Source organism: Monodelphis domestica, chromosome 3, assembly GCF_027887165.1.
Source record: "Monodelphis domestica isolate mMonDom1 chromosome 3, mMonDom1.pri, whole genome shotgun sequence".
Lineage (NCBI taxonomy): Eukaryota > Metazoa > Chordata > Mammalia > Didelphimorphia > Didelphidae > Monodelphis > Monodelphis domestica.
This window is the reverse complement of record NC_077229.1, coordinates 73,573,945-73,587,038: the sequence shown is the minus strand read 5'-3', so window position 1 is coordinate 73,587,038 and position 13,094 is coordinate 73,573,945. Positions and strand designations below refer to the sequence as shown.

The following is a 13,094-nucleotide window of genomic DNA, read 5'->3' as shown; positions in this document are numbered from 1 at the left end:
AGATCTCCCATCCTCTTCTGGGCTTGGCTGAACCTGAATCCTAGAACCGACTTGGATTTATCCAACTCTACCCTATGGATAACTCTTTTCTAGGTGGGGGGAGGCTCGTGCAGGTCACTTCCCTCTGGGGGCCCCAGTCTTCTCCTCTATAAAATGTTAAGTTGGTTCTCTGAGGTACCTTCTGGCCCTGCTTGACCCTATTCTCTGCCTTCCGTTTTTTTCTTTTTGGGGACAGCTCTCACTTCCTATGTTCTTAAGGTCCCTCTTCTGTGTTAGATGTTCTCAGATCCTTCCTGCCTCTGAACACAGTCAGCCTGGCTACAGTTTAAGGATTTTAAGGGCTGGTTGGGCTCTGTTGTGGATGCTGAGATCCTCTGGGCTCTCTGAATCCAGCTGATGGAAGAATTAGCCCTGAGCAAGCCACAGGGGTCTTCTTAGGGGCACCCCTGCCATAGTGGAGAAGCTGGTACAGTGTTTATCCCCTGGGGAGGAGGCTGCTCTGCTTGGTTTGCCCCATTGTCCCTGGGAGCCAAGCCCAAGAGATGCTTCCACCACGCCATGGAAGAACCCTTCCCATGGATGCTTCCCCCCTCTTCTCCCCCAGCCCAGTCTCTTCCAGCCTGGCACCCAACACACATATACTAGGTGCTTAATAAGTGTTCCTGGGACTGGAATGAAGTGCTGAGTTATGCACCCCTCCCCACCCCCTTCAGACTTTCCAAAATAATCCACCTTTTGGGCCCGGGGCCAGCATGGAAAGTTTTAGCCCCAAAGGCCATTTGTTTTCCAAAGTTCTCCGGAAGATGGGTGGTGGATGGCCGGGACAGGCGAGCCCCCACCCCCTGTTTCTGGGAGAGTATCCGTTGTGGCTGGGAGCACAGGGTTCTCACGCCTTGTTATCAGCTGCTGGATAGCGAACAGCTGAGGGGGCTGGGGCGCTCTGAAGCTCCAGAGCTATCCCATAATCCCTGGCAGCCCCTCGAGGACCAGCCGGACTCAACAGACTCTCTGGTCTTGGCCGGCCGTAGGTCCGTCCGTCCGTCTGTCTGTCTCTCCATCCGCCCCTCCCATTACCCGCTACCTCTTTGGAACCCCTATAACTCGGGGAGGTAGGTGGTATTCTCCCCATTTTGCAGATGGGAAAACAGGCCCAGAAAACTACTTGGCTGTAGAAACAGAGCCAAGAGGGATCTCGGGCGATCACTGTGTTCAGCACTCTCGTGTGGGATGTGGGGAAACTGCAGACCGAAATTTCTCTGCCAGGGTCACCCAGTGAGCCAGGAAGCGCAGCTGAGCCAAGAGCGGCGGTTTCCTGGGTTTCCTGGGCTCCTCCGACGCTTCCCGGGCCCTCGGCTGGGAGGCAGTCAAGTGTAGCTTGGGATTCGGGGGCTAATTAGGCTCCACCACTGCCGAGACGTGCTCCGGGCCTCAATTTCTCAAGTTGGGAAATGGAGACAGTTTCCTCAGTGCCCTGGGATCTCTGCCCTAATCTGCTCGCCGCGAGGTTCTTCTACCTTCCCTTTTGTTAGTTGTGGCTCCCAGGCTGCGAGCTTCCCCCTCTTCCCAAACGCCAACTAAGGTTTGGGGGACTGGGGTGGGGGGGCTCCTAGCTGTGTGTTTGTGTGTGGAGAAACGGAGCCGACTCCAGAGAGGAAAATGTGGGGGCGAGGGGCATGGGGAGGGGGCGGGGCGAAGGTTGCAGGGGGGCCTGGCCGGCCGGCGGGCCGTGGGAGCCGTTTAGGGATGGAAAGTTTCGAGCTAAAGGGGTAGCGGGGTTGGGGGGCGGGGGCGGGGCGGAGCTGGACGGGGCGGGGCTGGCCGCCTTTTCCCTCTGGGCCCACAAGGAGGGAGCCGCCCCCGTGCGCCCGCTCACCCGCCATTCGGACCCCAGAGACCTGCGCGTCTCATGTCCCCAGCTCGGCCAACTGCCCCCAGCCCAGCTGCCTCTACCGCCGCCACGCCAGCCTCTCGGTGAGTGAGAGCGGACTCAGGCGGGCAGGCGGACGGGGTGGGGGTGGCTCTTACCCAGTTGCCTGGGGGACCCCGGAGTCCGGAACCCCAGCAGCCCTGCCGTCCCCCTTTTTACCCCACCCGTTTCTCTCCTCCTTCCTCCTATTTCCCCCTTCTCTCTCCCTCCTCTTTCCCTCTCTTCCCTCCTCTTCTTTCCTTCTTTCTTCTCTCTCCTTCCTCCTGTTTCCTTCTCATTCTCTTCATTTGTCTCCTCTTTCCTTCTTCCTCTTTCCTTTTTTCTCTTCTCTCCTTCCTCCTCTTTCCCTTCTCCCTCTCATCTTCTCTCCTCTCTTTTCATTCTCCCTTTTTCTCCATCTCCTTTCACTTCTTCCTCCCTTCCTCCTTTTTTCGACTCTTTCCTTCTCCCTCTTTCTCTTCCTCCCTTTCCACATTTCTCTCGACCTACTTCCCTCTTTCTTCCTTTTGTTTCTCCCTCCTCCTCCTCCCTGCTCCTCTTCCCTCCTTCCCACTCCTCACTCCTTTTCCCCTCTTCCTTCTTTCTTTCTCCTCCCCCCTCCTTTTCCAAGCCTGTGGGAGGTGGGGCCTCACATCTTCCTCCTCTCTAACCCCCCCCCCCAGCCCTGGACTTTATGCTCTGCCTTAGGATACCCCAGAGAGAACACCCTGTACCAAGCCCCTACCTTGGAAGGGAGTGGTGCTGTGAGTCCCCATCCTGCCCACCCAACCAGCTTGTTTTAGCCTCTGAGTGTACCCAGCCTTGCCAGGACAGGGTCACCCTGTCCTAGCATCCATCCATTGCAGGACTGGACAGGCCAGTCTTTGAGGGGCAGGGATGGGGTAGGGAGGGAGGCGGAGGTCCCCCTACAATTGAGACCAGTTTCATCCTCACCTACAGGCTCCAGTCTCCCAGTGTCCCAGGTAGCTCCTAGGACCCCAGAGACAAAAGTAGAGATGGAAGAGACCTTTGTGGTGGAGAGCCCAGATGTCACTTATGAGCCTGACTTCATCCAGGCCCACTACATGTACCAGACAACCCGGGTCAGCCGGGATGGAGGTGTTACTAAGGTACCTTGTGTCCCCTGCCTCCCACCTACCTTGTTCCTGGCAAGGCAGGCAGTCCCAGAGTTCCCTTGGGAAGGGTTGTGGGAAGGCATGGACAATGAAGAGCATCATGGGATGAATGGGGGGGGGGATGTAGGATCCCAGAGGAATAGGGAGGGGGCAGTTTCCAGGCCTGGAGCCAAGAGATTCTAGGCAGAGATGTAGGGGGTGGGGAGAGGTGGGGGATCCTGGGATGGATCTTCTTGGATCTTTGGAGGGAGCTAGGGTATATGGAGTTGGGAAGGAAGGCAATGACCCAGGTCGGGATGGGGCAGAACCTTAAGGAAGGGTTAAGGATGTTCAAGCCTCCCTGTTTTCCCCCTGCCCTCACACACAATAGGTGCACCCCATTTCTACCCACTTCACATTCCGTACCGAGCGGAAAGTGCCCCGATTGGGGGTCATGCTAGTGGGCTGGGGTGGAAATAACGGCTCCACAGTGACGGCGGCTGTATTGGCCAACCGGCTTCGTCTCTCCTGGATGACCAAGACTGGTAAGAAGGTAAGAACTCAAGCTGGTAGGAGATGAGGGGGTGGGGTATAAGAACCTGAGGAGTCTGGGCTCTAAGCCACCTCCCCACCCCCCTGCTCTGCCAATAGGAAGCCAACTATTATGGTTCCCTTCTGCAAGCTGCCACGGTAAGCCTGGGCAGTGATGGTCATGGCCAAGATGTCCACGTCCCTTTTCATGCCCTGCTGCCTATGGTTTCCCCCAACGACATCGTCTTTGATGGTGAGCAAAGAGGGAGGGGGGATGAGACTGGGGCAGAAGGTAGGTCTGAGAACCGCTGGAGTGAGGGAAGACAGAAGTGTGTAGGGATCTGAGGGACTTGGGTGTTTGGGGGCAATCCCAGTATAGGAGAAAAAGTCCATGACAAGAATTCAGGAGACCTGGATTCTAGCCCAAGCTCTGCCCCCCAGTTATCATTGTGACCTTGGAAAGAGTCACTGATGGACTCCTCCCAGTAGAGGGCCTGGATGAGCTAATCCTTTCTAGCTCTTGACACTGTCTTTTGGGCCACTCTTGTCTATCTCCCAAAAGAGGCAACCTGGTGAACCATAACAGACAAATGACCAAGGCTCAGATCTGCCTCTTCTGCCACTTGTTAAAAACTTGGTGACCTTGGACAAGTCACCGTCTTTCTGGACCTAAGTTTTCCCATCTGTAAAATGACAAAATTGAACAAGGTGCCTTTTAGCTCAAAATCTGCCCACATGCATCAGAACCCTACCCAGAAGTTTACCGAGCCCACTTGTCTCCCTGAGAGATTGGAGGAACAAGGCCAAAAATAATCTGGCTGGGGATTCTGAGATTGCAGAACATAGAACCAGATGTGGAAGAGACTCAACATTAAGAGCTAGAACACCAAAGATCATGGTACCATAGATGCAGAGCTGGGAAGGATCCTAGAGACCAGCACATCCAGCCCCCTCATTTTACAGATGAGGAACCTGAGGTCCAGACTGGTAAAGACAAGTGACTTAAGCTTAAAGTGACCCTAGGGTCATGTAGCTAGTAAGTGCCTGAGGTGGAATTTGAACCCAGGTCAATCCTAATTCCAGTTCCACTATTTTATCCATTATGCTACATTGCCTAAATTAAAGCCCCATCATTTGTGTAAGCCACACCCCTCCCAGCCCTCATATCCTCTGTTCTAAGCTCTCTCCCTGTTCTGACATTCCCTGTTCTAAGGTCTCTCCCAGCTCTGACATTCTCTGTTCTAAGGATTCTCCCAGCTCTGACATTCCCTGTTCTAAGCTCCCTCCCAGCTCTGACATTCCCTGTTCTAAGCTCCTTCCCAGCTCTGACATTCTCTGTCCTAAGGGTCCTTCCAGCTCTGACATTCTCTGTTCTAAGCTCCCTCCCAGCTCTGACATTCTCTGTTCTAAGGACTCTCCCAGCTCTAACATTCCCTGTTCTAAGGTCTCTCCCAGCTCTGACATTCTCTGTTCTAAGCTCTCTCCCAGCTCTGACATTCTCTGTTGTAAGGTCTCTCCCAGCTCTGACATTCACTGTTGTAAGGTCTCTCCCAGCTCTGACTTTCTCTGTTCTAAGCTCCCTCCCAGCTCTGACATTCTCTGTTCTAAGTGTCCTCGCAGCTCTGACTTTCTCTATTCTAAGCTCCCTCCCAGCTCTAACATTCTCTGTTCTAAGCTCCCTCTCAGCTCTGACATTCTCTGTTCTAAGCTCCCTCCCAGCTCTGACATTCTCTGTTCTAAAGACTTTCCCAGCTCTAACATTCCCTGTTCTAAGGTCTCTCCCAGCTCTGACATTCTCTGTTCTAAGGATTCTCCCAGCTCTGACATTCCCTGTTCTAAGCTCCTTCCCAGCTCTGACATTCTCTGTCCTAAGGGTCCTTCCAGCTCTGACATTCTCTGTTCTAAGCTCCCTCCCAGCTCTGACATTCTCTGTTCCAAGGACTCTCCCAGCTCTGACATTCTCTGTTCTAAGCTCCCTCCCAGCTCTGACGTTCTCTGTTCTAAGCTCCCTCCCAGCTCTGACATTCTCTGTTCCAAGGACTCTCCTAGCTCTGACATTCTCTGTTCTAAGCTCCCTCCCAGCTCTGACATTCTCTGTTCTAAGCTCCCTCCCAGCTCTGACATTCTCTGTTCCAAGGACTCTCCCAGCTCTGACATTCTCTGTTCTAAGCTCCCTCCCAGCTCTGACATTCTCTGTTCTAAGCTCCCTCCCAGCTCTGACATTCTCTGTTCCAAGGACTCTCCCAGCTCTGACATTCTCTGTTCTAAGCTCCCTCCCAGCTCTGACGTTCTCTGTTCTAAGCTCCCTCCCAGCTCTGACATTCTCTGTTCCAAGGACTCTCCTAGCTCTGACATTCTCTGTTCTAAGGTCCCTCCCAGCTCTGACATTCTCTGTTCTAAGCTCCCTCCCAGCTCTGACATTCTCTGTTCCAAGGACTCTCCCAGCTCTGACATTCTCTGTTCTAAGCTCCCTCTCAGCTCTGACATTCTCTGTTCTGAGGTCTCTCCCAGCTCTGACATTCTCTGTTCTAAGGACACTCCCAGCTCTGACATTCTCTGTTCTAAGGTCTCTCCCAGCTCTGACATTCTCTGTTCTGAGGTCTCTCCCAGCTCTGACATTCTCTGTTCTAAGGTCTCTCCCAGCTCTGACATTCTCTGCTCTGAGGTCTCTCCCAGCTCTGACATTCTCTGTTCTAAGCTCCCTCCCAGCTCTGACATTCTCTGTTCTAAGGTCTCTCCCAGCTCTGACATTCTCTGTTCTAAGCTCCCTCCCAGCTCTGACATCCTCTGTTCTAAGGTCTCTCCCAGCTCTGACGTTCTCTGTGCTAAGGTCCTTTCTCCTATGAACCTATAAAGGGGAAGGGGGAGGGAGATGCCCACTGAACAGTGACAGCATTATCCCATGCTCTCTCAGGCTGGGACATCTCTTCCCTGAACCTGGCAGAGGCCATGAAGCGGGCACAGGTGCTAGACTGGGCACTGCAGGAACAGCTGAGGCCACATATGGAACAAATGCGGCCTCGGCCCTCAGTTTACATACCCAAGTTCATTGCTGCGAACCAAGAGAAACGAGCAAATAACCTCATTCCTGGCTCTCGGGCCCAGCAGGTGGGTGTCCTGGCTCTGGGGAGGGGAGGGGAGGGGAGGCTGGGGCCCATGGTGGCCAGGGCCCTGTGTGATAGCTGACCAGGGCACTCCTTCCTGTAGCTGGAGCAGATCCGCAAGGACATCCGTGAGTTCCGAGCCAGCAGCGGGGTGGACAAAGTCATCGTTTTGTGGACCGCCAACACGGAGTGCTTCTGTGATGTGGTACCCGGGCTCAATGACACAGCGGAAAACCTGCTTCAGGCCATTGAGGTAGACGTACCGTGCCGGGGGGTGGGGGGGGGCAGGGGGCACCAGGCTGGTTCAGTGAGCCTGGTATGACACAGAGACCTATGGGCTGGGCATCTGGAGAACCGGCTTCTCGTCCCAAGGCTCCTGATCTGGCCTTGGGCAAAGAATGTTCCCTTTGTTAACCTCAGTTCTCTCTATCAAACGGAGAAGTTGAATCCGGCGGCCTCCAATTTCCCTTCCAACTCTGACAATTCACCTTCATTCATTTGACCAATATTCGTTGAGCATCTGCTCTGTACAGAGTCCTGCCCTCGGGTCTTACGGGGGCCGGACAGGGCCTCCCCCTCATGGAGCACCCAGTCGGAGCCAGACACCGAAATGGAAAATGAGGCTGTCCGGTAGGTAGCCAAGTGCCCTAGAGCGGTGAGAGAGAAAAGTGTGTCGGAGAAAACTTCCTGGAAGAAGCTCTTCCCGGCTCTGACATTCTACGCCCTAAGGGCCTTGCCACAGCTCTGACACCTCTGTGTCCTAAGGACCCTCCTGGCCCTGGGAGGAGTGGTCCCCGCTGGGCAGTAGCCAGCATCCTTCTTGGCCACTCAGGGTTCCAGAGGCCCTTCCCAATTCTGACCTCTTCTCTGGTCTTTGTGCCCTACGCCCAACAGCGGGACCTGGAGGTGTCCCCCTCCACAATGTTTGCCGTAGCCAGCATCCTGGAAGGCTGCTCCTACATCAACGGTGCTCCCCAGAACACCTTCGTGCCAGGGGCCATAGAGCTCGCCGTGCAAAGACGGGTCTTCATCGGAGGAGATGACTTCAAGTCGGGCCAAACCAAGATCAAGTCTGTGCTCGTCGACTTCCTCATTAGTGCTGGCCTAAAGGTAAGAGACTTAGCCCGAGAACATAGAATGGAAGCGCTGGAAGGGACCTGGCCGGTAGAGCGTGTGCCGACTCGCCCACACACCCAGCCCAGAAGAAGGGTGCTGATGGGGTGGGGAGCCGAGTCACGGGGTGCGTTCATTTCCGGAGGGCTGTTGGGGGTGGGGAGGAAGGAGCACCGGAATGGGGTGAGGAGCAGCTCCCCGAGTCCTCTCCCTACTCCTTCCTGCAGACCGTGTCCATCGTGAGCTACAATCACCTGGGCAACAACGATGGCAAGAACTTGTCCGCCCCGCAGCAGTTCCGCTCCAAGGAGGTCTCCAAGAGCAGCGTGGTTGATGATATGGTACAGAGCAACCCGCTGCTGTACAGCCCCGGCGAGGAGCCCGACCACTGTGTGCGTATGAGGGCCTGGGCCCCCTGTGGGTGGGTGGGGGTGCACTTGGGCTCCAATGCCTGTGTGGGGGACCAAGCAGATCCCAGCCTAGGCAACTTCGTGGCTGTGACTGGCCGCTGTCAGTTAGTCAGTCAGCAAGTATTAAGCCCCTATTGTTTGCCCGGAGCTTTACTAGTTACTTGGAACACAAGTAGAAAGAGTGAAACAATGCCTACTTGCAAGGGTTGTACATCCTAGCTGGGGCAGGACACAAGTGCTCAGGGAAATATGTGTGTAGCGTAAATCTGTTCAGCCGTGGCTGGCTCTCCAGGGACCCCATTTGGGGTTTTCTTGGCAAAGATCCTGGAGTGGTGAAGGAAATGGCAAAGCGATGGGTGCAAATCTGTACCAAATAGCTAAATGCAAGGGAGTTGGGAGGGAGGGGCTCCATGCAAAACGTGGTGCTTGACGTGATGAGGTGGCAGGGAGGATGCAGCCAGGGCAAAGGCAGAAAGGTGGGAGACGGAATATCTTGTGTGAAAACAGAGAAAAGATCTCGGTGACCGGATTACAGAGTTTCTAGTGAGTCTGGGACATGGTGGAGAGCTTCAAAAGCTACACAGTTTAGATCGAATCCGAACGGCACTCGGGAGCCACCAGAATTGATGGGCGTTTAGGTGGCGCAGTGGAGAGAGCTTCAGGCCTGGAACTAGAAAGATCTGAGTTCAAACCCAGCCTCAGCTGTGTCACTGGGCCAGTCACTTGGCTCTATTTACCTTAATTTCCTCATCTACAGAATAAACTGGAGTAGGAAATGGCAAAACGCTGCAGTATCTTTGCCAAGAAAACTCCAAATGGGGTCTCAGGGAGTCAGACGTGATTGAAAATGACACAGTAATCAGGGATGGATGGGTAGGAGATACATGGTCAGAGCTGAGTTTGAGGAAAACTGGGATGAACTGGAATAGGGAGGCACTGGTGGGATATTACCGTTATCATAGTGAGGATTTATATAGAGCCTACTCTGTAGCAGGCTCTGTGCTCAATGCTTTCCAGATGCCATCTCATTATAGCCTTTCAACCACCTCAGGAGGTAGGGGCTTATTATCCTCTCTGTTTTACAGTTGAGGAAACTGAGGCAGACAAAGGTTTGCCCAAGTCACACAGTAAGTACTTGAGTCCAGATTGGAACTTGGGTCTTCCTGAGTCCAGACCCAGCACAATAGTCAGAGCTGTCTCAATAATACAGGGGAGAGGTGATGGGGGCCTGAATCTAGATGGTAGCTGTGTGAGGGAGAGGAGACAGGATCACATAGAGAGATATTATAGAAAAACAAATGGCCAGATTTGGCAGCTGATTGGGTGTGAGGTAAGAGAAAGTGAGGAGTCCTGGACAATGCCAAGCTTATGTACTTGGGAGAAGGGGGAAAAAAGACAAACAGGAAAATTTGGAAAGGGGGAAAGAGGATGCATTTTGTTGTGGACACATTGGCCCTAGCAGTTGGTGGAATGAGAGAGGTGGTGGCTGGATGCAGACTGACATCATCTGTACAAAGGTAAGAAGCCAGCAGATCCATGGGAGCTGAAGAGTTACTGGCGAGAAGGGAAAGAGCAGAGGAGGGCACCCAGGACAGACACTACGGGGAAACGCTCGTTCAGAGGGATGATATGGATAATGAACTGGCCAAGGAGTCTGTGGAATGGACACCAGGGGAGAGCAGGGTCATGAAGAGGCAGAGAGGAGACAGCGTACAGAAGTGCCTCAAGGTGGTCATCAGGGTCAAATGCAACTTGGTGGTGGACAGCTTTGGAGAGAGAATCGCTTCAGTTGAATGATGTCGAGGGAAAGAAGGAGAGTTTGTAGAGAACTTATTCAGGGAGCTAAGGGGAGAAAAGGAGGAAAGATGTAGGGTGATGACTTAAGGGAACAGTAGGAGTTATGGGCAGTTAGGTGGAGCGCTGGATAGAGTGCCAAGTCTGGAGTAAGGAAGACTCATTTTTTTTAAAACCCTTACCTTCCATGTTAGACTCAATACTGTGTATTGGTTCCAAGGCAGAAGAGAAGTAAGGACTAGGCAATGCGGGTGAAGTGACTTGCCCAGGGTCACCCAGTTAGGAAACATCGGAGACCAAATTTGAACCCAGGACCCCCTGTCTCTAGTCCTGGCTCTTAATCCACTGAGTCACCCAGTCACCTCCCAGTTCATCTTCTTGAGTTCAAAACTGGACTCAGATACTTCCAAGCTGTTTAACTCTGGGAAAGTCACTTAACCCCCATTGCCTTGGAACTGACACTTAGTAGTAATTCTAAGATAGAATTGATTCTAAGACAAAACCCCCTAAGGGTTTATGGGGGGGGGGAAGCTATTGGAAAAGAACCATTTGTTGGGCAGAGATTTAAGAGTGGAGTTGGGGAGGAATCATTGAGGGGTACAGCTTAATGGCAAATGGAAGGGGATGTTTATGGAGTACCCATGTCTCTGGAGGGGTTGACCTTGGCAAGAAGGGCTACTCGTGCCAGAGACTGAAAAAGGAGGAAAGAGAAGGAGATGAAGTCAAGGGGCTTTGAGATGAAGTGAGAAAGAGGAGAGAGCTCACATTAAGCAACCTTAATTTTTGCAGTAAAGAGACAAAGTCCTCAGTTAAGAGATTGGGGGGGGGGGGGGAAGGGGGAGGAAGCATAGGCGGCTTGAGAAAAGAAATAGATTTGCTGGGAATCTAGATAGGGAAATCCACTGGGGAGGAATAAAAAGATTGCCTTGCTGCGGTGAGGGCCCAGTTGAGGTCAAATAACATGTATTTGTAATGTACCAGGAGGAGGTGCACAGTGGATCCAGGACTGAGGTTTAATCAAGAGGAAACCACCAATAAGAGAAAGGGGCAAGAAATTCAAAGGCAGAGGATAATGTAGAGTTGGACTAGGGTCTTGAGCACTAAACTTGGAGTCAGGAAGACCTAAACTCCAAACAACCAAATGATCAGCAAACACTTATTAAGGCCCTTGGATATGCCAGGCACTGTTCAAAGGATAGAAAGACAAAAGTGAAACAAACTCCCCTCACACATTCAAGCAGGTGCGTGCCCCTCGGTGTCCTCTTCTGAAAAATGGGATAATAGCACCCACCTCCCAGGATTATTGGGAATCTTAAAAAAGATCACATGTAAAGTGCTTTGCAAACCTTAAAAGTGCTAGAGAATCCATCTGCCTACCTTTCTATCTACCTACCTACCTATCTGTCTGTCCGTCTATCTGATCCATCTGTCTATCCATCGGTCTGTCTGTCTTGTCTACCTACCTACCTATCTGTCCGTCTATCTATGTATCTATATGATGACTGTCTATTTAGTCTATCTAGTATTTACATATTCATTTGTCTGTCTGTCCATCTATCTATCTATCCATCTATCTCCTATTTATCCATCCATCGATCTATCGATTGATTGATCGACCTATCTATCATCTATCTATCTATCTCTATCTATCTCCTTCTGTCTATCCATCCATCCATCTATCATCTATCTATCCATCTCTCTATCTCTATCTCCTTCTGTCTATCCATCCATCTGTCCGTCCGTCCATCTGTCCATCTGCCTGCCTGTCTGTCTGTCTTCCATGTCTCTGTCACTACCACCAGGCGACATGGATTCGAATGCCTGCTGGGTGCCATGCTCTGTGCTATTGGCTCACAGAGCCAGGGACTGTCAGAGAAGAGAAGTGAGCCCCAGTCCTGCTGGCTTTCCCCAGAACCACATCTTGCTGCTGGGGCTGGCTCTATCCATCACACCACACTGTCTCTCATGTTGTCTAGAACATGATGATGTCTGCATCCCCCCCCAGGTCGTGATCAAGTACGTCCCTTATGTGGGGGACAGCAAGCGAGCCCTGGATGAATACACGTCAGAGATTATGCTTGGGGGCACCAACACCATCGTCCTGCATAACACATGTGAGGTACAGGGTGCGAGTGGGTCGATCCTGGGGCAGTAGAGGGAGGTGGGGCCCCTCCATCCCCAAGCCTGGCTGTGCTTCCTTCATGTGCCCAGTGGTGCCCGCCCCCTGTGCCCGCAGGACTCGCTTCTGGCCAGCCCCATCATCCTGGACCTGGTGATCCTCACTGAGCTGTGCCAGCGCATCACGTTCTGCACTGACAGCGACCCCCACTTCCAGAACTTCCATCCTGTCCTCTCCATCCTCAGTTTCCTCTGCAAGGCTCCACTGGTGCCCCCGGGCACCCCCGTGGTCAATGCCCTCTTCCGGCAGAGAAGCTGCATTGAAAACATTCTCAGGTGAGGGCTGCTCTGGGCGCTGGGCTGCAGGGGGTCGGGGGAGGCTTTCCTCTTAGCGGGGCTAATGGCATCCCTCCTCTCCTCAGGGCCTGCGTGGGTCTTGCTCCCCAGAACCACATGTTGCTGGAACACAAAATGGAGCGTGTAAGCAGTGGGTTTCGACGCGAGAATGCCGAAGCCCCTGCCTGCCCCGTGCCCAGGAAGAAGGGGGTGACGGCTTCTCCTCCCAATGGTTACGTGGGTGGCACCAATGGGCATACCCATGCTAATACCCAGCATGCCGCTGCCACCTAGCACCCTTGGGCTCTTCACCAGTGGCCCCTGCCAGTCTCACCCCTTACCATGGTGCCCACCAAAGCTAATGTGAACCCATCCTCTCCCATCACAATAAACCTGGCATGAGAATGGAATCTGCCCTAAGCCCTTGGCTGATTCAAGGTCCTGACCAGCTCTTAGATTCTGTCTCTCAGGTTGGCACCGGGGAGGAGGGAGAGGGGATGGCCAGCCCAGAGGGGTGCTGAGAGGCCTCAGCAAACATCTCCCTCCCTGCCTGGAAGATGTCTCCGGGGAGGCCCAGGACCCGGATTCCAATCCTCATTGATTCCCAGTGTGACCTGGAACAAATGATTTGATCTCAGTTTGCGGCTCAGTTTTCTTATCCCATTCT

At 53.1% G+C, this 13,094-nt stretch overlaps 1 protein-coding gene across 7 annotated transcripts; it reads left to right on the top strand.

The window, feature by feature from the left end:
- Nucleotides 1-802: 802 nt before the first annotated feature.
- ISYNA1 (inositol-3-phosphate synthase 1) lies at nt 803-12,837 on the top strand. Of its 7 annotated transcripts, XM_056822132.1 has the most exons (13): nt 982-1,109; nt 1,264-1,579; nt 1,917-1,971; nt 2,867-3,036; nt 3,413-3,574; nt 3,673-3,805; nt 6,467-6,660; nt 6,760-6,909; nt 7,551-7,766; nt 7,997-8,161; nt 11,979-12,092; nt 12,210-12,427; nt 12,514-12,837. In XM_056822132.1, exons 4-13 carry the CDS (start codon nt 2,923-2,925, stop codon nt 12,719-12,721), a joined length of 1,674 nt encoding a protein of 557 aa, XP_056678110.1. In that variant the 5' UTR covers nt 982-1,109; nt 1,264-1,579; nt 1,917-1,971; nt 2,867-2,922; the 3' UTR covers nt 12,722-12,837. The 7 variants fall into 7 exon arrangements, with proteins under 7 accessions (XP_056678108.1, XP_056678107.1, XP_056678112.1 ...); XM_056822130.1 differs by lacking the exon at nt 1,264-1,579 and having other exon boundaries at nt 803-1,028; nt 1,892-1,971; XM_056822129.1 differs by lacking the exon at nt 1,264-1,579 and having other exon boundaries at nt 803-1,109; nt 1,892-1,971.
- The last annotated feature ends 257 nt before the right edge of the window (nt 12,838-13,094 follow it).